Source organism: Pygocentrus nattereri, chromosome 5 (genome assembly GCF_015220715.1).
Source record: "Pygocentrus nattereri isolate fPygNat1 chromosome 5, fPygNat1.pri, whole genome shotgun sequence".
Lineage (NCBI taxonomy): Eukaryota > Metazoa > Chordata > Actinopteri > Characiformes > Serrasalmidae > Pygocentrus > Pygocentrus nattereri.
The window spans coordinates 37,666,685-37,690,389 of NC_051215.1; the positions used below are offsets into that span (position 1 = coordinate 37,666,685).

Below are 23,705 nucleotides of genomic sequence, written 5' to 3' on the forward strand. Positions count from 1 at the left end.
ATGTTTCTTGCATGGCAGTAACCAGGAAGACGTATTCCTCACGCTGGGGTCAGATTGGTTCCTCCTCTTCTTACAGGGACACGTCCACTCCAGTACAGTTCTGTTGGCTCTTAGGCTGCTGATCCATTTTCTCTCGAATCGGAGCATATTGACCCGGTTCAGAGAGGGCGTGTCAGTAGGAACACTATCAGAAGGCATGGACATGGCGCTCGGAGTCATAGGTACAAACTTTCATTGTTTGAAAACTGTAACAGCCTGCATGCTGTAAGTATGATTGACAGTTTTGCTCACTCTCTTTTATCACTCTGCAGGTGTTTGACTGCTGACTGACTCAAATATGCAGCAGATTTAAGACTATACTGTTTTTTTTTCCTGTTAATCTGTTGCCATTTTCCTCAGGTAACTTGGGGTCACGCTCTTGGTCATATGAGTGTTTGAGCTGCACGTGTCCAGGCTTTACTTTACTAAACAGGCTGGTTCTCGGCCATATTAGCTTGCCGCAGATATATGGAGCTTTTGCTGCACTGCTGATGGGAAAAGCAGATTTGCACATACCTGATGGACAGGTAAATTTGACAGGTGGTTTAATGCATTGGAGAAGTACAAGTATCTAAGTAAATTGGAAATGCAAGTAAATTAGACAGATAATGAAGCAAGACTTTACAGTCCTCTTGTCATAGTGTTTGTGATTTATTTTGAGAAATTTGATAATTTAAAAATTGTATGATTTATATTTTATTCAGTGACAAACATCTCCATTTTGATTCCAGGTGGATCTTGACAGCTTACTCCAGAGTGTGATTGACAGCTCCAAAAATGAACAAGGAGTTCAGCTCTGCACAGAAGCAGCCTGTGTCCTTATAGAGCTGGTCAAGATGATCATATGTAAGGTGAGAAAAATCAGTGACATTTTGTAATAATGTAATCATTTTTGCTCAATGTACATTCTTCGTTAACAGGTTCAAATTTGCTCTTCCACATTTTTCCAACACTTTTTTCTGAGATTGATTGAAGGTTTAAAATCTACATTTTACATCTACAAGTGTTTCTATTTGTTTGAGCGATCAGTAAAAAACTCATATGAAATGTGGCTTTGTTTTAACTGATGATAACTGTGACTTCTAAGGGTTAACTGTTATTTATACAGTTCTACACGCTGCTTTCATTTCTCCAAAAAGCCAATATCAGGAAGTGAAGACAGCTGGGAAGTCCAGTACCCAGGTAGTGTGATGCAGTTCCTCTGCCTGCTCCACAGCCTCTTCCCCCGAGATCCTCTGTGGGCCTCCCCTGACTTCCTCAACTCTCTGGCCAGCGCAGTTTTTCCTACTGAAACCACTGAGGTGAGACATGAGGGGAGAGCACCTTTCACGCTCCTATGCAGCTTTTAATGCCCTAGATAAAATCAACTCAGCCGTTTATGCTCTTATCATGTGTGTCTTCTGTCTTTCTATGAAGAGCCCTGCAGGTGCACAGGGTAACAGTGAGGGTGGGGCTGTGGGGGAATCCCCAGTAGCCCGACTCTTGCACCCTGCTAGGAAGCAGGTGTGTGACTTCATTCGCATTCTGCTAATGGACAGCCTCATAAACGTTCCTGCCAAAGATCAGCATCACCCCTTCATTCAGCTGCTGGAGGTGAGGATAGGCAACCTCTGCCATTAGCAGTGCATGGACATGTGTAATTAACCCTTAGAAGTCAAAAGTTATCATTGTCATTTTACTCTATTTAAATGTAATTACATGGTTAGTTACATAAATAATTATATTTCTACTCTGTAGCAGCATGTTTGATTCTGCACTTCTGACTTTTTTATTTTCATGTCAACAAATGACACATAGCAAAAATAGGAAGCAAGACATAAACAGCTCCTCTTTTACTTAAACACTACAAACACAAAAGTGGTGTCATGAGAAACTGCATGTGAGTGAGGAAAATTATGTAATAACTGAATGAATGAAATTAAACCAAAACATGCTTTTGTTATCACTGGCAAAAATAGCAACCTCTAGGGGTTATGGATATAGTGGGAAACAAAATACAAGAGCAACATTAATTGTGTGTATACAGTACAGTTCTAAAGGCAGAAGCCTCCTTCAGATTAAGATTAAGATTGAGTGACCCTTATTAGTCCCACAACTTTTTCACCCCCGCGTTTAACCCATCTGGGCAGTGAAACACCACATACACACTAGGGGGCAGTGAGCACACTTGCCCGGAGTGGTGGGCAGCCCAATCCGCAGCGCCCGGGGAGCAGTTGGGGGTTAGGTGTCTTGCTTAAGGACACCTCAGTCATGTGCTGTTGGCTCTGGGGATCGAACTGGCGATTTTCCGGTCACGAGGCTGGATCCCTAACCTCCAGCCCACGACTGCCCAACAAAAAATAAATACAGAGAATTTCCACCTCTGCATTTAACCTATCCATGAAGTGAAACACCACATACACACACTAGTGAATAGACGCACACACTAGGGGGCAGTGAGCACACTTGCCCAGAGTGGTGGGCAGCCCTATCCATGGCGCCCAAGAAGCAACTGGGGGTTAGGTGTCTTGCTCAAGGACACCTCAGTCATGGACTGTCAGCCTTGGGGATCGAATCAGCAACCTTCTGGTCACAGGGCCAGTTCCCTAACCTCCAGCCCACGACTGCCCCCAAAATCCATGTCCCTTCATTTAACATTCCATCTTTAACAAGAAATTACACAGAAGCCTCAATAACTAAAGACAATATCAGATTTGTCAGTATTAATCCTTCCATTCTTTTCAGGAGACACTTTACAGTTTTTCAAAGAAACCTGCAGGAATGTTTTTCCATATGTCTTGTGAACACCTCCAAAGTTCACTCTTATAAGCTGGTTGCATTTTCTGCTTCTGCAAAACCAAAGTAATCCCAAATACATTCAGTGATGTTGAGGTCTGGACTTTGGGGTGGTCAGTCCATTGTTTTGAGAACACCAGCAGCTTCTTTGTTTGATTAGCAAATTTTCCTCTTTTTTGAATATTTCCTTTTCTCAGTAACAGACTCATAGAATTGAGTTGTCATCTGACAGTGGAAAGATGAACAGAAACATCCGTGGATACTTTCAGAGCTGAAGCAAGAGTGGGGCTTAATTTTCTCCTGTCTGTCAAAGATGAAAGTACTGTATAATGTGATGGTGACACCTTTGGTGGTCTACCTGATCTGGCATTGTTGTTAGTAATCCTATTTTCTTTATATGCTTTAATACATTGTTGAACCTCCTGATTTTTCACTTATTTTCCTTTAACTTTCCCCTCTTCTTTATGCATTATTACGTAATATCTGATAAATATCTTCTGCAAAATGAATAATTTATACTTGTAATGAACATTTTGACTGGAAATTAAATAAATAAAAAGGTCGTCTCTGACTTGTGTACATTTTACACAAATAATGTACCATTTCCACATTTCTAATTGTGGAATCATCTGCTACTGGCCCAGTGTGTAAAATCTTTTCTCCATAAGGTGCCACTCTTGGCCCAGTTTTGAGGGATGTGCACCACATGCACATCTATTCCTCACTGGAAGACTCTGTGTTTTGCAAAGCCAGCTAACATGAAATATGATTGTGTATAGGTATGGTGTGCTAAAGTACTAAATGTTGCTCTGTGTATGTGTTGATTTTAAAACTGCAGCGATGTTTTCAGTTCTCTCCAGATGGTGTGTGTCAGGAGCAGAAGCAGAGCTTTCAGAGTGAACTGCTGGAGTTTCTTATGGACATCATTCACATGACTGGACAGGAGGAGGGTCAGTCTACACATGTTGCCAGAGATGGTAAAGTAATATTACCCATATGGTGTGGCAGACTTTTGTATATTTTGTGTTAGAAAAAGTACTGAAAAGTTGGTTGACATTAATTGACAGTACCTCTATATGAATTCTTATTACCAACATTTTTGGTATAAATTCTCTTGACTTTCTTTGACTTTTAATAATACAGAATAATATTTTTAATGATAATAGCACAGTCACAAAATCTAAATGTAAATTGTCTTGTCCATAATCCATAACAAAATCCATGTCTCCCCCTCTGGGTGTGGCACTTAAAGCTATAAGCCTGTTTATTTTGATTTTACTTGCAGATCCAGATCCGTCCAAATCCAGACCTGAAGGGAAGGTGGCTATACTGATTGATAACATAGCTTTCTTCAGTAAGATGCTGGTGGAGAAGCTCTACACTGGCATGTTTGTGGTGGATCCAGAAAACCTGCTGGTCTTTGTAGCTGAGCAGATAGCTGTGGTATGTATGAGTAGTGAAAGAATGGCTTTTGATTTTTGTGTTTTACTGATGACTTCCTGTGTGTGTGTGGCAGGCGATGGAGAAGGGGCAGACACAGCGAGAGTCCACAGTCAGTGTTCTTTACAAAAGCATGAACAGGGCCCTGCTCTACTTTCTGTCCCGGCCACGGCAGACCCCAGCCGAGCAGCAGCTTATCCTCAGGACCCTCACTGTGCTGCAGCAACAATGGGATGTCATCATGGCCACCTACAATGCTAATGTCCACTTTATCAGCTGCTTACTGCACTGCCTGCTCCTGATCCGCTCAGGAAGGTACCATGTTTTCCTACAATTAGAATAACTTATTAATAATTAATTATAACCATATTCAATAAAATACAATATGCTGTAATTTTATGAACAAAATAAATGTAGAGCGCTGATTTCAAATGTAACAATCCAAAAAGAAAGCTTCATAGTTCACTTTTGTTGTTTAAATTCCCCTGTTGTGTACCAGTCTTCATAATTTGTCTATTTTTTCAAATATGAATTAATTAAATAATCAGAAGAAATTTGAGATTTTATGATGCACTGAATTATTTACCAAAGACTCTCAGCTGCCTCGTTGTGAGGTCCGAGATTTATGCCCTTGTTATGCTAGAGAAAGTCAGTAATGCTGTTTTTTATGTTTTTATTTTGCACTCTCAGCTTTCTTGAGGGGTTTGGCTGTGAAATGCATAAAAAGCCATCTAAAAAAATCTGGCGACACCTTTTCCCACACAAGAACAATCGCACAATGGCCCCAGTTGACATCCCTGATTCAGCAGAGGGTGAGTTGTCCATCTTCTCCTGAGATGCTGATCAAATGGCCAAAATGTCAATAACATTTGTGATTTGTGTTGGTTTTTTTTTTGTTTGTTTGTTCTTTTTTTGTGTACAGTGGAGTCGGAGCTGATGAGACTCGTGGAAAGCACATGGAGTAAAGTGATGGTGGAGAGGAGACAGTCGCTGGAGGAGGCCTTTAAGATTGACCTGTCAGCTAAGCAGGCAGGCAGGGAAGTCCCAGTCTCCATGACTGATGTGAGCCCTCTATGGGAAGAGACAGCAGTAAAAGCATGGCAAGTTTTCATAGGTCAGTCTCCCTGCCCTCTGTGCATCTCTTCAGCATTACTATTGTAAGATTGTGAAAATGGAAAAAATTGTCCGTTGTGGTGTAAAAAACCCAACCTGAGTCCGAAAGGAGTTTTGCCAGTTTATTGGAAAAAAACTCTGGACAAAACAGTTTTTATGATACTGAAGGAAATATGAAAAATAGCAATCAAGACAGAAAAATCATGCTAAATATGAAAAGTTTAAGAAAAGTGAAAAAAATAGGCTTGAGAGCCTTTAAGGCACCAATCACCCCAGTAAACCTGAGGGTGGACTTGGGTTCGCTCCTTCTCCCAACTCCCAAGACAAAGAGTTCCTACTTATCTCTCTAAGTCCCAACTCTCTGTGCTCCCGCCCGAACTGACTGCTAAGGTTTTACCAACCTGCTTTTCCTTTTACAACCCTGCATATCTGAAGTGACCTTCTTCACCCATTCAGCATTAGCCAGAGAGACAAGCACTCTTTGTCAGGGCCTACAGAGTTGAACGACCCAACTGCACAGTCAGGAAACATACATTGTAATACACCTAACAACATTGTAATACCTGATTTTTATACTACCTAAAGCTGAAGTGTAATCAATTGAGGTGATAGGGGTGTGTGTGTGTGTGTGTGTGTGTGTGGTGTGTGTTGTGATGTGCTGTGATGTGCAGACTTAATGGAGCCTAAAGTTGTACGTGACATCTTCCCGTTCCCTTGATAGAAACAGCCTTGAACATCGCTAAGCTCTAGGCACAAAAGAACATCTCCACACTGGCATATATTTCTGATTATTTTAAACTACCATTTAATAACCTATAGTTGGAAGGGCAAGATCCCCCCAAAAAATATAGTTTGATGGTCAATATCCCCAGATTGCTTACACTATTCTATACTTTGCCTCTGGTTTTTGTTTAATCTGTGGCTTCTATCACTTCACTGTGCGATGACTGACTGGTACCTCATCTTCAATCAGTTTAAATAACACCTGAATTATTTATTATTTGCTAAATTTTAATTAGTGCTGAAAATGATGTTGGGGAAGTTTATACATACATTTACAAAAATCAATAATGGGAGTGGGTTTAAAATTTGACTGGAGCAATGATGAGTTTATTAATATTTAATTTTCAAATAAGCAGATATGCTGTAGATACAGCCATATTGTTGAGGTTGAACACCCCAGGTGGAATTACATATGTTGTTCATTTTCTAGGTGTAAATAAGTTAACACATCCTGTACAAGGAACAAACTTAAATCTAGTGTTTTTTTTCTGTTAATTTTGGTGCACATTTTCTATTCTGTCTAACATATTGAAAAAAAATATATATATATAAAATGTCACTTTTTTCACAGGTGACCTTTTTTTCCCCCTTCAGTACTAAACAATAGTTGTACGGTAAATGTGCAGAAGTGCAGAAGGATGTTGTAACTTATTTTCATTTAGAAGATCAACAGAATTTGTCATTTGACCAGGGCATCCAAACCTTTGCATATGGCTTTAAAATTGTGTTTGTTTTTATCATTTTTTGAGGCACAGAAATGGTCATATTTTGATATAAAACTGTACTGCTGTTTTACAATATAAAAAAAGAATATTATCAGTATCAGTCAAAACACTTCAGTCAGACCCTACTGTTTGATAATTTGAATGTGCTCAGATTAGCCAGTCTCTCCTCAGACTCTCAGAAGAAGAAGATGAGTAATGGCCAGAAGAAGTCAGGTCTTCTTAGCAGTGTGCAGCGCTCGCCTCACAGGAGAGCTGGAAAGGACTCAGGCTCCAGCGTGGAGGTAAGAGACTCTGCTGCTGGCTGTTTGGATTCTCTCAGAATTGGCCCTCGTGTAGCCTGGCAGAGAGAGGAAATGGGTTATTAAGTGAGTGCGAACTGTTTCACAGGTGCTTATCCTGACCATTGTGCCCTGCCACCCTCCCAAAGTCACCACACCCAGCAGCCTCACCTACCCTGTGGCACTGTCTCAATCCGTCTTCTAAATCAATTTGGATCATTACAGCTGAGTACACCTCAGTGGGCAATGTAATTGATATTTGTTAATTTTTTCCACGGGAACACTCGGTAGAACATTGCGCTTGCCGTTGAAGGTTAAAGACGCTGTTATTGTTGTTTTTCCCCCTGAAACTCAGCCCACATCATTAGTTCCCACTGTTGAAGACGTCGCCATCTGGAAAAGGATGCACAGAGATATTACTCAGGCACGAGGCATGAAATTACCGTTTCTGTGCAACTGCTGCTGTCTCCGTCTCTGCCTCAAAAACAGGGGGCGGTAATTATAGGCAGTCACAATCTGATGAAAACATTATTCATTTTGTGTTATTCTTTATCATATCAACTCTTGACAGCCTATCAACTCCTTTGATGAATTGTTCCCTTCAGAAAGCTACTGTGAAGAATTTGGGGGGGGGGGGTCTGTGTGTCATTCCAGTATTAAAAGAAGAACAGAAGTTATGCAGAATGATATAATCTTCTGTACTTTTGAATTTAGTAACAACTAAACTCAGGTTATTTTGTCTAGCTTACCAAAAATGTGTAATTAAACTTTCCTTTTTCAAATTAATTTCTAGGTGTGTTAATAGTTAATAGTAGTTTCTGATGGTGATCATCTATTGATAATACTGTTGAATTGGTTCAGAGTCAGAGTTCAAAGCGTACTTTAGAATTTTAACTCACTTTTAAATGACCCTGTGCCATAATTATGTTGATTTTAATAAAATAAATGATTGAACATTCCATTTTGTCACAACTAATATGATAATAACTCCTGTGACCAGATGTTTAAGTAGTGATTGTTTCAGTAGTGTCAGTTTTAGCTAATTATGAGCATACTTCAAAAAAAAAAAACAATTATATATATATATATATATATATATATATATATATATATGACTTGAAAACACAGCTTTAAACAGTTGCACACATGTAACAACATAATATTTTTCATTAAAGCTCAGAAGGTTTACTTAATTACAGACTTAACAAAATGTGTTTTGGGAGAATTCCACTTCCTGCTCTGACATACAGGGGTGTGGTTAAAGTAAGGCTCCACCTATGGACTAAAGCACTTATTATTCACTAGTGTGAATAAAGTGGTTTGTGTAAAAGTTATGGCATTTTATATTTTATGTTTTTTTTTTCGCTATGTGTTGAATTGAGCAAATAAATCTAAACTGTACACTAAAATCTGCAGAAAAGTTCCATCTTAGAATTTGTTCTCTGTAGAGGTTGTGTGACGTTATTTTCACTTAGAAAATCAACAAAATAGGCAGTTTGACCTGGAGTGTTAAATGTTTACATATATATATATAGTTTGAAAGTTCTGGCACTTTCTAGAGTGTGTCACTGACATGACCAGTAATAGAAAACTCATCCCACAGCCAGCAGCACAAACTTTTCACTGGATTCATTTCAGAAATATACTGTCAGCATAATTATATCTTTATCTTCCTAACAGAAAGATAATTAACATGGCTAATGATCAAGTTAAGTTTATTACACATTCACCAATGGCTCAGAATGAAGTTGACGTTATGTTATGTTATCATCAAAGGTAGTGTTTTCTCTGGAAAGTAATTAAAATGTAAATCAGTGTGATGATAATTGCAGAGGGGATGCTATTTAATGTGGCACGTTTAAGAGGCCAATGAGTTTTCCTGTTTGGTAAATAGGGTAATTAATGCTATATATTACTTATGATTCTCTAAATAAAAGAATAAGATTAGGAGATGATTCAGTGTTTATCCATGGAAACAGGGCCGTAATTGCTCCCGTAAATTTCTCTTTGTAACACTTCCTAATCCTCCCATCCATTTGGCAGGCACAAATGCATCATTTTGTTTTTTCCTCCTAGTTTTGAAACTAGTAATTTGAGAAGTTTAAAAGTTTGAGAGTTTATTGCTCTTCTGTAGTGCTGTTTAGAGATTTGGTCAGACATTTTCTAATTTACTGTGATGTAATTGCCAATATTTTCCAGTGAATCTAGTAACTATGGATCATCGGAGTTTGTATATTTTGGAAAATTGAACTGCTCCATAATGTTGACTTTAATGTTTGGAAATTTACAGTCTGAAGAAAAATGAAAGTCCGCAAACTCTACCTACTGAATCTGTGCTTTTTATCTTGAAGGTGTCAGTATTACTGTTCAGATTCCTGCATGATGTATTCATTTGGTCTTTTGAAAGACAATATTGAGTGGTTTCTTTTTTTCAGATGGTCCATGTTTGTTTGTGAAGGAAGCAGCCGTTCCTGTGGTCCTGCAGTAGCTTTTCATAACAGATGCATCAGTGAAGCTCCTGCTGAGCAGGGCAGGACACAGGGTTCAGTATCAGTCTCGGAGGCAGAGTTAATGCGCTTCCTGAGTTAGGCTTTACAGCCGGGTCCTGTAGTTCCCTGACTCGCTTTAAGAGGATACCACTGTGATGATTAGCTTAATGACTCTTTAAGTAAATATTAGAACGAGCACATTGGTCGTGTAGTACACAGGCCTCCTGAAGGGCTAATGCCAATCAGTGTAATAAATCAGCTGGGCACAGATTGTGGCACACGGCCAGCAGCCACCTCACACTGTGCTGATATTATACTTTAACTTAATTACTGCACACTGAGAACTATTACATTTGGAGCCTGGGTTATTGTAGGGTTCAATAGCCACTAGCTTGTTTGCCAGATAAATGCACTTTATGAAATGGAGTTATAACAGTATGCAGACAGAACGCTTACATAAATGTGTACTTTACAAAGTCCGATCAAAAGTTCACTTTATACTTTTTCTAATGTGTTTCTCAGACATTTTTGGCAGACATGGAAGTTCACAGAAAGACCAGTGAAGAGATGTTTGAGAGCTTGCTGAAGAATCATGTACAGGTTTGTTAGAGTTTGTGTATAGATGTAATTACAGTTAATAAGAAATTCTGGGTGGTTCTGGAATTCTGTATGGATTAGAGTAGTGACTGGGGCTGCATGAAATGATTACATAATGCTGTGCAATTTTTGTAAGCATGGGGGGTGGGGGGGTTGTGTAAGTACACAAAACATGTGGAAGGACATTTTGTAATGTTGGTCATGCTTCTGACCTCTTCCCCTGAGTGGATGAACCTGATGATTGAGTATGAAAGAGTATTCAACCTGATGAAAGAGTATTCACCAAGAACGAAGTCAAAACTTGGTGAGGCATTTTCCAAGGATGTGAGTGAATTATATACTATAGTCATCAAATATTTACAGTATAATGTTAATTTTGTATTTGACATTAGCCATTGAGTCTGATGTTTTATCAACATAAAGATGTGTCACATGGTCCAGTGACGCCTGACTCCGACTAAGACCACTGACGTTTAAATTGATGTTTCAGGCTTTACAGAGTGCCTCGCAGCAGCACACAAACACCATATTTTAGCTTGTTTTTCATTTTTTATTTTTTTGGGGGGGTGTTTTTTTACTCAGTAATACAACTCCAGTTTTAACAAATATGTCTTACATAGTGTCACTTTAAAAAGCTGTTTAACTGGTCAGTAAGTGTTTATTTGCTCAGAAAAACACTAATATTACATAAATACAAATAACATTTAATACAACAAATAATGTATGTCAACATGTTAATTTAACCATTTCCAAACTTTTTCTTATGGAAGCTCAGTATTAATTGTAGTCATCATCTAATACCTGGTTTAGCTAATCACTGATTCATTATGATAAATCAAGTGTGTTGGTGAATAAATAGCTCACAAGATATCAGCTACTTATTTGTAAACAAGGAATACTTGATATTTTGTACTGTATTTATGCTTATTTGCATTGATTCTACTGCTGTATGGTCTTTTGACAAGCACAAACACACATTATGGTTAAGACCAAGTTAAATGGTTTTAAATAATGTGCTTTGTTGCTAAGACATTTGCACAGTACTGCATATATACAGAATGCTATTGCAATATAATATACAGTGTATTAAACATACATTAGTGAATCCTGAATTTGAAGGGGTTAAAGATTGCCTGTATTATTTTTTAATAAATTGACTTTCAAATGATCCAACAATTGTAAATCATTTCAGTCAAAAATAATGTCAAATACATACAGAAATCCATACAGAATGCTACAGAATCTCCTCAGGAATCTCTTCATCTGAAGTTGGTCCAACTATTAACAAGCGATATATTATGCAGGCCTAAAACTGTTCTCTTGCATAGTAATATTCTGTATTATAAATATTGATTGATGTCTGGGGACAATGAGTTAAAATTGCATTGCTGCTCACTTGGAATAGTTCAATAGGAAGTGCTGTGGTGTGCTGTGCTGTGCAGATGCTTCAGTGTGAGAATGAGGGAATGGCTGCTCAGTGGCTGAGGATAGAAGAAGATTTGCTTCGTGAGAGGGGGCTTTTTGGCCCTGGTCCGGGGGTCTTCATCAACCAAGGCTGGGTTCAGGATGCAGCTGAGGGGCCAAACAGAACAAGACCCCGCATCCGCAGGAAGGCTCTGCGGCGCTCAAAAAAGGTCACCTATCATCACAGAAAGAAGCAATTGTTGGTCTACTGTTAATTGTGCTTATATCATGTGACATGATGTACAACATGATCTTCCTGCTACAGTTACCATCCCTGACGTCAGGACAGTATATGAAAAGTGGCCCTGTAGAGGAAAACAGAGGTATGGCAGAACTGCCCAGTGCTGAATCAGGTACAGTAATTTTGTCAGTATACTTTGAAAAACAAACCATAGTGAATATATAGCAGAGAGCTATAGAGAAATACAGGTCTAACCTACAATGTCAGGAGCACCAAAATGTATGTAGTTATGTATCGTTGCTCGCATATGAATAACCTCTTGCTTCAATTTTTTGTCCCTTTTTATGCTATTTAATATCATTATTTTATCCTTTTTACATTGTGTGAACATTTTCGTACAGAATAAATTATTAAATTGGCCAAAAATACTAGGAATTGACTATTGTTATGTTAACCTACATTGAAGTTGTGTTTTTTGTCTTCTCCTAGAAAGTTTTCATTTCTGAGAGAAGAGGTTTTGTTAAAACAACAACATACAGTACAGTGGCTAACCAGTCAGAGGCTAACCTTAATTTATGTAATGTCTAGTCAAAATGCTCATAAAGTACAAGGTATTCATTTTTCTCTAGATTATTTCTGAGGAGGCAGTCCTAACCACCATACAAGACCTGGTAGAGCAACAAAACAGTCCCCATCAGATAAGCAGTGAAGAGTCACAAAAAAAGCTGAAAGTATATATTTACAGAAAATTTTACAAATTTTGTCCACATATTTGCTGTTTTTACAGCTTCCGTTCTATTCAGGAGACTTGCTCTGTGTCCTTCTGCAGGGACGTTGTACCATGTCTCCATACTTCAGTCTTATACATTGGTTGAATTTTCTGCTTGTCATGGTACAGTTAATTCCAAGCACATTAAGTGATGTTGAGGTCTAGACTCTAGGGTGGCCAGTCCTTTTTTCTCAGAACATCAGCTTTGTTTTATTTGTAAATTTGAATCTTTTTGTATATTTCTCTTTGACAGCTTCTTGACACCTACACACCCTGTAAGATCCATAGTGTTGAATTTGTCTTCTTCCTTTTGTCAGTAGAACGATGAAAAGAAATACCTTCAGATCTGAAGCAAGAGTGGAGCTTGGTTTTCTCCTAGCCCTTAAAGATTAATGCTTTAAATACTGCTTATCTGATGGTGACGGTTTTGTGATCTATCGAGTCTTGCATTGTTGTTAGTGAGTTCTATCGAGTCTTGCATTGTTAGTGTGAGTTCCATTTTCTTCCATGTCTTTTAAACAATGTTTTGAATTCCAGATTTGGAAACTTGTTTCGTCCTTATGCAAGTGGATTATTGTGTATATATAATCTCCTCCGAAATATCTCCTAAAAAATGAAGAACTTCTACTGAGTTTAATGTATTTAGTTTTTACTGGAAATTAAATGAATGAAGAGCGGTCTCTGATCTACACAGTACTGTAAATAATATGTATGGGACATATGTATGACCCTGCATGCTGCCAAGATATTAAAAACAGTCATATATGTGTGTCAGAGATGAGGATTCTTTGTGAGCGAGGCCCGGAGGCTGAAGACGAGTCTGGATCAGACTGTGAGCGGCTGACCTTTTTCCCCTCTCTGACAGAGGCTTCGACTCCTGCAGAGGATTTCTCTGAGCAGTGCACAGAGACCAAGCTCGTACTACAGCAGCTGGTTCCCAGTGAGGAGGTGAGAGCAGCCAACAGGGGCCAATGGTGACCTCAGTTTGACTTCAATTCTAACCCATCCCATAATTAGTGGCATGTAGAGCTCTATTGTCTGGCTGTCCACTGCAGCATATGCATGTAGTATCATTATGGAAGGGAGAAGGCTTGGTGCGTGATCCAACAGGCCTCTTTGGGATAAACTGGGTAGTGAGCTCTTGACAGAAGTATTAATAAGTAGCGGTAGGGGGTGATGTCAGCTGTCGTGTATTCATTTTAAAGGTGGCAAGTCCCGCTGTGCTGTTTGTCTGATGAATGGTTCTCTCCATGCTTATTAATCCACATGCACAGTTAACGACTCCTTCTCCAAACATGATCAGAGAAAAGTTGACGTTTAGTCTTAGTGTGTATAGAAAGAAACCCATGTATGCTTATAACAGAAATTATAGGATGTTAGCTGATGTTTCTGTGACTTTTTTGTGTTAGACCTCTTTATGGCATGCTTACATAATTAAAATGAATTTTAAAATAAGCTTGCTGAGTCACCCTGGCTTTGCAGAATCAAGTATTAGAAGGTGCTTGAAAACTGAATCAGTTCTGACCTGAGACTGAAGGCCTACCAGGTGTACCACACACTGAAACAAGGCTTTAATCAATTAGTGTTTTGCTATTGTGTGTATGTCATTGATTAATTCTAGTAATAAACAGTGGGGCCCTCTTCATGGTGAGGGGGTGCTGGCATGGAGAGGAGCCTCTGATTTGATTTGTATTAATTGTGGAGCGGCTGCCGGTGCAGCAGGGCCCCATATGTTTTGGAGAAGCGGGTCCCAAGGGCCCGGAGCTGTGGAGCCGGGGCCGGGGCCAGGTGCAGACGCGTGGTGTGAAATGAAGGGAGACAATAAAATTAGCTGTGCATAATTGCAGGGTTTTGTTAGGACACTGCCTGAGGTGCTTCGGCCTCTTTCACAAACAGGCCAGTCATCCATGCTCTTGGTTCTGTTGCTTTGTTTCACTACCATGTTGTTTAGATAATGAAGTGGTAACAGTGATCAATCAGAGAGAGGGCTGTACCTCTTTGACGTTCTAGTTCTAGAGTAAGGGGTTAGAAACATGTGCTGCAGGCTATGTACCCATCAGTTAAACCACTGGCTTAACATAAAGGTATTCACATTAGCATTATTCATTCATCTGATGTTCTCATGCCTTTCCAAGATCCAAATAGCCCTTAACCCCTTTTAAACAGCAAGGGCCCATATGTGAGTCCACACTTCATTTCCACTTATAAAAGCTCTTTTTAAACAAATCCCATAGAAAAACATACAGTAGAAGTCTGGCATTCAGATTGCCAGTAGAAAACTGTTAAATAATACTTATTTCTGTAGATGTAATCACAGTGAAAAACCTTAACATTTATCTTTTTTTTTTCTTCTTCCACTTTAGTCATGGTCAGTTTCTACCCACTAGCTAGGGCTCATTTGTACTCATGGCCACAGATGGTATCCAGGTTTCAAACTCAAAATCTCTTGGTGATCAGGTGAACTCTTCATGCAGGGCTGCCCAAAGTGAGGCCTGCAGACAGAAATTGGCCTGCGAGGATGTTTGATTTGGCCCTAAACCACCCCCTCACCCAATAAGAGAACAAGCAAATTTTATAGTATAAATATAAGTTATTCAGTGATTATTTTCCTTTTAAATTTGGATTGTTGAAGTAATTTAGTAACCTAAACATATGTAGTGTATAATGCAATGAAATACATTTTTTATAAACCTGACTTGAAGCTTGCCTACTTTCTTAATTTGTGTATTGTTTGTTTATAAATTGGGGCACCCCTGGCGTTGGCACTTAAGATATTTGGGAGGATGAATGCTACTGTAATTGGGAGCTGTTGTTTTCATTGCATTGATTCTTACATCACTGGATAGTGACAATAAATTAAACAGTTAAAATAAGTATGTATTATTGTGAATTGTCAGCCATCTGTTTTAAGTGAATAGCTAAATGTCTATATATAATGACATGGAAATCACTGCAAAATAAAAGCGTTTCTGAATGTGATGCCATGTGATTTATCCAATGAGAGTGTAGGAATTGCCCCACTCCTCAACGCAGAATTCTTTCAGCTGGGAGATGTTTGAGGGGTTTCTTGCATGTACAGCCCGTTTTAAGTCACTCCACAGCATCTCAATGGGATTAAGATCCGGACTTTGACTTAGCCATTCCAGGACTGTCCACTTCTTAGTTTTCAGCCAGTCCTTGGTGGATTTACTGGTATGTTTTGGGTCATTGTCATGTTGCAGGGTCCAGTTCCGCTGCAGCTTTAATTTTTACAGATGGTTTCACATGTTCCTCAAGCACCCTCTGATACACAGTAGAATTCATGGTAGATGCTATGATGGTAAGCTGGCCAGGTCCTGCTGCAGCAAAGCATCCCCAAACCATGACACTTCCACCTCCATGCTTCATAGTTGGTATGAGGTTCTTTTCTTGGAATGCTGTATTTAGTTTACGCCAAACATGTCTTCTGTTCTGGTGTCAAAAGAATTCAAAAGTCCAAAGAACATTATTCCAGAAGTCATGGTCTTTGTCTGCGTTCTCTCTGGCAAACTTCAGTCGGGCCTTAATGTTTTTCTTAGAGAGCAAAGGTTTCCTGCTTGCACACCTCCCATGAAAATTAAACTTGTAACTTGTAAACCAAATATGTTAAAAAAATACACAGGATTTCATAGGGTGTCCTAATTTTTGACTGTATATGCACATTCACAACACTTATCCAAAAATATTTGACATAAGCACACTTGTTTTAATGGATTAGCTGACATCTGTAAATCTAATTGTGTGATAATAAGTAACGCTATTTAATTGTTTTGAAATACTGATCGTTTGTGATGTATTGAGCAAGTGATCTACACATAAAAGTATTATAAGCTTTGTAAATAATGTAGCAAACAAAACTACAAATGACTGAAATCTGTTAAATAACAGCAAATACGTTTTTTGCATTTATATTTTATTGCTGTTATTTGATCACAGGATTAATTCCTGTTATTTTACAGAATGAGCTGTCATTTTTGCCTGTGAAAAGATGTCTTTTTTTAAGTATGCATAACATATATTAGTTTCGTAGTAGTTATTAAGTATGATGAGGTTAATAATTGAATAATAAGCCTGATTTTAAACTGTTTTGTTTGTTACTAGTTGAACTGTTTGTCTGAAATGTTTCACCACTAGCACATGTTTATGCTGAAACCCAGCTAACCTGGGTTAATGGTTCTAGGAGAACTTGTAACTTATGTGAAGCTTCTTGAAACTTAAAAAAAAAAGTTCTTTAGACTTCTCATTTTACATTTCGTTTTTTTAAGGAACAATCCATTGCAGGGTTCTTTAGAGAACCAGAAGTGATTCTTCTATAGCATTCCTCCAAAGAACCCATTTTGGCACTTTTTGAGCATACTTCTGAATGACTGAGAACTGTTTGTTGTGCTCCAGGTCAAGGCTAAGCAGTGTGTGGCTATAGTCAGTGGCCTTATGCTGACAGAGGGAGTGCTGTTGTTCGGAAAGGAAGATTTGTATGTGTGTGAAGGCTTCACCCTCACCTCCAGTGGAGATATCTGCTGTAGGAACCACCACCCAACCAGGTAAAGCTGCTGTCATTTTCCTGGTCCCTCTCAGCTCTGCTTCCTTTCATTTTTGCTCTGACTGCTATTTTATTCGTTTTAGTGATCAACATTCATTTCTTCTTAATTGAGTGTAACTTTCCTAGCCCTTAGCCTACTGATTGAAATGTATATTAAATTGACTTTGTAATAAGCTGAATTGGTACTAACTGTGTTAAAATGTTAAATAGCTATATAGTTGTAGTATTAAAAGTTCTAATCTGTTATTAACTACCATGTTGAAAGAATTTCATGCTTACGGTTGTCTCCCCCGGTGTGTTCCAGTGTGAGAGACTTGTTTATTTGTGGCATGCTGAAGAAGGAACAGAGCTCAGTAAGCCAAGGCTGTAGACGCTGGTCATATGAGGACATTAAGGATGCTCATTTCATGCGTTTCCTTCTCGAGGTGAGGCTTTATGCTGCAATAGTAAAACAGATTTCCCATGTCAAACTTCCATTTTGTGTTGTCCTCTAGCACAATACTGAACCTGATCAGCCCCAGTTGATACCTATTGAATACCTATTCTTTCTTTAAAAACTACAAATCTTTAAAATGAGCCATAAATGAAGTGCTTTATTTTAGGTGTCTGTCTAAAAGTACCCATGCTCAAACTGCTCAAACACTCTACAGGAAGAAATACCTAGCCAACAGCATGATTGATACAACACTACTTGTTTAATATAGTTTAACTCTAAAGCAAATTTGTGCAAAACAGCAGTTTCACTGGGAACAATAAGCAATAAACTGCACCACAGATATCTCTGTTCCTATACCCCAACAAAACTTTGCTAAAAAAAGAACAGAGATGCACATCAGTTTGCAGACAAAAGTTTAGACAAATCAGAACCTTCTGAAACTGTGCATTCTGGTCAGAGGAAGCAAAAATAGAACTCTTTAGCTATAATTTAGCTCAGTCGTGTTTGCAAAAAGAAAGGTTCTACATATGATCCCAAGGACACCACATCCATAGTAAAGTATGAAGCATCATGATATGGTGATCTGAACCATCTCTAATCCTATTGAAAATGTATGGATTATGGGGAATTAAAGACAGTTTGCCTAGAGGTGTGGGCAAACTTGTATCACAGTGCTGTAAAAGGTGAATGACTTTTTCCCATAGGCAATTACCTGCTTTGCAACTACTAAAGTTTGCAGCTAATGTTAATGATGAATACTTTTCAGTTTAGTTGATATCTTTGTTTATGCTTATTAAGTCATTCCTTTCTGTTCAAATATAGAAGTACAATGTCAAAATAATGTATGTGTGTAAATTTGAAGTGGATCTATGCAAAAATATATTAAATAGTATATTAAATAGCAAAAAAGTATGAATATGAAAGTGTGTGAATACTTGCTTCCCCTTACTGGAATACTTATCCGGCTACTCATTCTTTATACATTAGGCTACATTTTGCATGCAGGCTACTGTTATCATGTGACCTGTTTTATTTTGCTTTACATGAAGTTATGCTACAACCTGTGAAATTCAACACAGATAATGTTGCAAGACAAGATTTCCTGTGACTTTTTTTATCTTCCATTATTTGATCCTGCATTTTCTGCTGGTATCAGCACAATAATGATAATGAGTCTCAGATGGCATCAGTACCATCTCATTTATGAATTTATAATTTTATATATATTTATACATTTATTATACATATATATTTTACACTTGTTTTCATGAGCACTGATCCTACACAGAGCTGTTGAGTTGTATTAGATTAGCATTTGCCTTTTCTCTGTTTTACGTAGGAGAATGCCGTTGAGATCTTCATGAAGAATGGGTCTTCCGTGTTCCTGGTGTTCACGAACAAAGACCACGTCGGGGCTTTTAAGCGGTAAAAACAAGGAATTCGAGTGCTGATCGATGAGTATGTTTGATTAGACAGGGCAGAGCCAGATTGATCTTTCTCTTTTCTCTTTCTAGGTTGTGCTCTGTAGTGCCTTCATTAAAGGGAAGAGGGGTGACAGAGGCTGTGCATAATGTCAGGTAAGTGTCCCTGGGCTTCCGTGGTTTCAAAGCTCCATCATCTTTTCCCAAGCTGTCTCCTCAGAGACCCTGCAGTTACTGCAAACTGACAGCCAAACACAGACTTTGAGGAGAACCACATTTATGCATTGTCTAATATTTGAATTACAGCGTTATAATTGAGTGACAGTAATACTTATTTAACACGCTGAAACGGATCAGTAACTGATTCCTGCAGCATCAAAACTTCCTCCAATTTTACTTTGCAAGACAACGAGCTACTAATATACTTGATCTTTGCCGCTGTGCTGTGATATGTGTAAATTTGTTACATTTAAAACCAAACAAGATTATTTTTCAACAAGTGCAATTGTAGCAAGAGTAGCACAAGTACTGGTGTTTAGTTAACAGTACAGATTGAGTACAGAATAGTGTTTGTATTTTATTTATTTATTTTAAAGCTAGTCAGCTTGTTTTTTGCATTTTTATTGCATGAAAAATAATACAGATGTTTATAGTTAAAGCACTGCATCTTAATATACTTTCTGTATTTAAAAATCCATTTGAATGATAATGCTGTCTTCATCAGGTTGGTCAGCCCCCTTTTTGAGCAGCAAGTGAGGTGGGAGTTTATCGCCACAGCTCCTGATTGCTCTGTGCCACTGAGTTTGGCGTGATCAGCCCTGAGAAATTACTCCTCCTCTGAGACTGATCAGAAAGCCTTTTCCGTTTCAATCTCTGCCTCTCCTCCTTACATTTCTCCAGGCAGAGCTTACACAGATCCACTTCCCTGATCAAATATATTCCCTCACTTGCTTTGGCATCTTTGGTGTCTCCCTGAGTGTAGGCTATGGGATTGCGTGTGGTGTTGATTTTCCTTAGGTTGGGCAGCACTCTGATGCATTCGGGAATAGCAGTGAGCAGGTTATCGAATAGGCCTAGCTCTCTCAGGTTGGTCAGAGTGGCCATGGTCTGAGGGAGAGTGGTCAGCCTGTTCATACCCAGGTTGAGTGTTTGCAGGCTCGTCAGGTTGCCTATGTCAGCAGGTAAGCCAGCAGAGCCTAGACTGTTGTTGCACAAGTTGAGGTGACACAGGGCGTCCAGCTGTCCGATGCTCCTCGGCAGCTGTTCAATGTAGTTGCTGTGGAGGTCCAGCCAGCGGACGCCAGTGAGCTGACCAATAAACTCTGGTATCTTCTTCAACTGATTGCGGCTCAGGTCCAGCTCCTCCACATCAGTCAGTTTCAAAAGGCATTTGGGGAAAGAATCGATTCCCATGTTGCTCAGATCTAGCCGCCGTTTTCCTTCAGGAGTCATCCTGAGGGCATTCCTGGCCATTTTAAGGGTGATCTTTTTGCTCTTTGGTCCACCCTTCTTCCCCTTTACCATGGTGCTGTGAGAACACAAATTAATGGTTAAGCCTTTTTCGCACTAGTGTCAACCTGATTGAGTCTTAACTTGATCTGTGTAATTATTATCTCTGGATCTAATATCTTTAACTAAACATGCACAACTTAATGACAACAATTCGGTTATTTACATAGGAGTGGTGCTATCGTGTAGGCCCTGAGGCACTTTAGGGAAAATGTGAGGTCTTTTGGGGAATGAGGGGGGTGTGATGTTTACACTCCAACTCACTCACCCATCTCACCCTAAAGGGATCTCTTAAGATCATACTGCGCTCTAATTGAGGCTAATATCAGATAACAATGAGGACAAGAGCAATGAATGTAAATTCCAGGAAAAACAAATGACTGTTGCTGGTGAGGGTGTGGAGCTGCTTGCGTTACAGCTGATTGATCCAGAGCACTTTCACAGGCTGTGCGATTGTGCGGATGGAGTCAAATCAGTGCTTTGATAAATGACACTCGGGGAAGTGATTTAAAACCTGCCCACCTCACACCTCCCTATTAAAAAAGAAGAGTGGCTGCATTGTAAGCCCTTCGGGCCCTTTCGCGACTCATTAATCATATTCAAGTGCATATAGATACAAGGCTAATATGGTTTAGCTTGTTTCTATTAGACTTTTGTGTGTGAATCCTTCAAACGTGCAATTATAGAGAGTTGACTGACCAATAGCATTGTGTGTTCTTTTAAAAGATTTGAGAATTCACCCAAACTGAACATCTTGTTTCATTTATATGAATACATAGTTTTGTGATGTATGGAATGTAATAGATAATAGTTCTCTTTACAGCATTTTAAAGCACATTATTTGTGGTAAGCTAGCTGCAGGGGGTTAAGAAATGCTCCAAAATATACCATGAAGTATACCTTCAGAACTACTGAAATGCTGACAAATGATGTTTTTCTTGACATTTTGGTCTATAAATAGAATAAATGGCTCATTCTAGCCAAAGATCTGACTGATTGCTAAAATTGAGCAAATTAAACAGCATCTAGTTTCTTGTCTTGTGTTTACATTACATTCAACATAAAAGCAGTTAGTTGTTATTCAGAATTGCAGATCATATCATTTAGCATGTCATAATTGACATTATACTTACCAGCTTCCTATGGCGGTTGTGTATAAATGATCAGTATTGCTGTGTGGTCAGTGAGGTTGGTCCTTGTTCGTATCAATGTAAGACAGCCATTCTTGTCCAGGATTCTTTCACCCCTGTTTTAAAGTAGGAATTCTTCGAGAAGTTCACTTTAGTCCCGAGTTTTAAATAGGCTTCATATTTCCAGCTCAGTTAGTAAGCGGAGACTCTTTAGACAAACTTTAGACAAACTGAAACGACCTCTTCACTCAGCCATGTCAGGGAAGGCTAAAGAAGCTTTGTCCTGTTTTAACTTTGTTGCTAAGCAACACATGCCTGAGGTGCAGAGCATTTATTGTCCTTTGACTGGACCTCCCCCAAAACAAAAAAAGAGAAAGGAACTGTGGCAATTTGCATTTGTATGGTTCTGAAATATACTGACATTAGACTCCCAACAAAGCATTTAAACTGGTGAGTAAAATGTCATTTTCATCAGACTATGATTGTGCTTTTGCGGAGCTCCTAAACCTATACAGGTAGTGCAAAACATACTTTTTTTGTATAAATTGTTAAAGCCATAATAGCCGTCTTATCTTACTTATCTCATATTATTCTGTAGATATGGCTTACTTGCATACATGTGTGTGAAGAATCCTCAGTCTTCATATACACTGAAGCTTGTATTTTAGGGCACTAAGAAAATGTATAAGGTAAAAATGTCCAGATGCCTCTAATTTGTATAAGCTTTATTCTGCATTTTATGAAGGAGTGCATTATTGCAAAACTGTTGAGCATTAATGCCAGTGCATTTCTTCATGAACTCTCACCAATTGAGTGTTTTGGTAAAAACCCATAGATGGCACCATTTGCTGCTTCAGGCTAGAACTCAGTTGAACGTGTGAAAGCTTACCTTTCCTAGAGCATAACCGCATGCTTGTCTGAGTTTCCTCTCTGTGCTCCGGGCTAAAAGCTCCTTAACACAGAGCCATGTACACCTTACTGTTCTAGGCCCTGTTGCCATGCAACCACAATAAGATTCATATTAGGTCACTCATAACGAATCAAAACCAAGTTCCAAATATTCCAAGCTCAGAATTCTTTTGATTGTTCCAAAGTGACATTGTGATTCTCTGCTTTGCATGCATTTAAAATGCTTCTGTTAACTTGTCTGGTATATTTAACCTGTTGATTATGTTTGCTTTGGTACAGAAGGACAGCAACACCAGAGAAGACAACTCTTATTAAATGGCAGGTAATGTGTGTGTGCAGCTTTTGTGAAACACACTGGCTGTTTCTTTTTTTTTAATATTTTTTTTTCTTGTGGGTTTACACAAATATATTATTACAGTCATTTATATATATATATATATATATATATATATATATATATATATATATATATATATATATATATATATATATATATATATACACAAAAATAAAATATAAATACAAATTAAAAAACACTGTATATGACTGTACATACAGATACTGAGATCATAGTTATTTAAGCCAAAGAGTATGCTTTACATAGAAGAAGAGGGGGTGTATGCTAGTTAGGGGGAAGACTTTTCAGCTTCTCAAAATATGCATTCAGAGGATTCCAAGTTCTATGGAATTTTACAGAAGCCTTTTTAGATAAATACGTAATCTTTTCTAGTTTAAGTAAAATCATTAGATCGCAGAGCCACTGTGATATCTTTGGTGGATATGGAGATTTCCAATTAATCAATATCCTCCTTCTTGCCAGAAGGGATGCAAAAGCCAAGGCCTCCTTAATCCTATTTAGAATTTTTGAGTCTGTGTTAATCAGCCCAAAACTCAAAACTCGGCACAATTTCTAGGTTGAATACTTCTGATAAACAGTTAGTAATTGCCAACCAAAAACTTGATAAAGCAGGACAAGTCCAAAACATATGCGTTAGGTCAGCTTCATCCAAATGGCAATGATCTCACAGCTCATTTACCCCATGCTGGATTTTTGCCAGTTTCACTTTGCAGTAATGAACCCTGTGAAGT

General features: G+C 38.6%; 2 protein-coding genes across 4 annotated transcripts in view; one reads left to right on the forward strand and one right to left on the reverse strand.

Annotated features, from left to right (window-relative positions):
• The window catches only part of wdfy4 (WDFY family member 4), a 65,367-nt gene that overhangs the window by 26,406 nt on the left and 15,256 nt on the right, over positions 1-23,705 (forward strand). For 2 of the 3 annotated variants that reach the window (XM_017723912.2, XM_037538539.1), the window contains exons 30-49: positions 19-221; positions 400-566; positions 771-890; positions 1,179-1,340; positions 1,456-1,632; positions 3,665-3,791; positions 4,100-4,257; positions 4,331-4,569; positions 4,945-5,066; positions 5,177-5,368; positions 7,047-7,156; positions 10,165-10,242; positions 11,682-11,873; positions 11,969-12,056; positions 13,429-13,601; positions 17,064-17,212; positions 17,516-17,636; positions 18,987-19,072; positions 19,162-19,224; positions 22,896-22,938. In XM_017723912.2, the coding sequence (XP_017579401.2) occupies positions 19-221; positions 400-566; positions 771-890; positions 1,179-1,340; positions 1,456-1,632; positions 3,665-3,791; positions 4,100-4,257; positions 4,331-4,569; positions 4,945-5,066; positions 5,177-5,368; positions 7,047-7,156; positions 10,165-10,242; positions 11,682-11,873; positions 11,969-12,056; positions 13,429-13,601; positions 17,064-17,212; positions 17,516-17,636; positions 18,987-19,072; positions 19,162-19,224; positions 22,896-22,938 (2,770 nt within the window). The remainder of the gene's footprint in view (positions 1-18; positions 222-399; positions 567-770; positions 891-1,178; positions 1,341-1,455; positions 1,633-3,664; positions 3,792-4,099; positions 4,258-4,330; positions 4,570-4,944; positions 5,067-5,176; positions 5,369-7,046; positions 7,157-10,164; positions 10,243-11,681; positions 11,874-11,968; positions 12,057-13,428; positions 13,602-17,063; positions 17,213-17,515; positions 17,637-18,986; positions 19,073-19,161; positions 19,225-22,895; positions 22,939-23,705) is intronic. The other variant, XM_017723921.2, reaches the window with a different exon arrangement.
• On the reverse strand, positions 18,919-21,998 carry lrrc18a (leucine rich repeat containing 18a). The gene is made up of 2 exons (XM_017723933.2): positions 21,711-21,998; positions 18,919-20,596 (listed from the first exon to the last, which is right to left on the reverse strand). The coding sequence occupies exon 2, from the start codon at positions 20,590-20,592 to the stop codon at positions 19,834-19,836; it is 759 nt and encodes a 252-aa protein (XP_017579422.1). The 5' UTR covers positions 20,593-20,596; positions 21,711-21,998; the 3' UTR covers positions 18,919-19,833.

Coding starts and splice junctions, on each gene's coding strand:
- lrrc18a (XM_017723933.2), bottom strand. CDS start 20,592: ATGGTAAAGGGGAAGAAGGGTGGACCAAAGAGCAAAAAGATCACCCTT.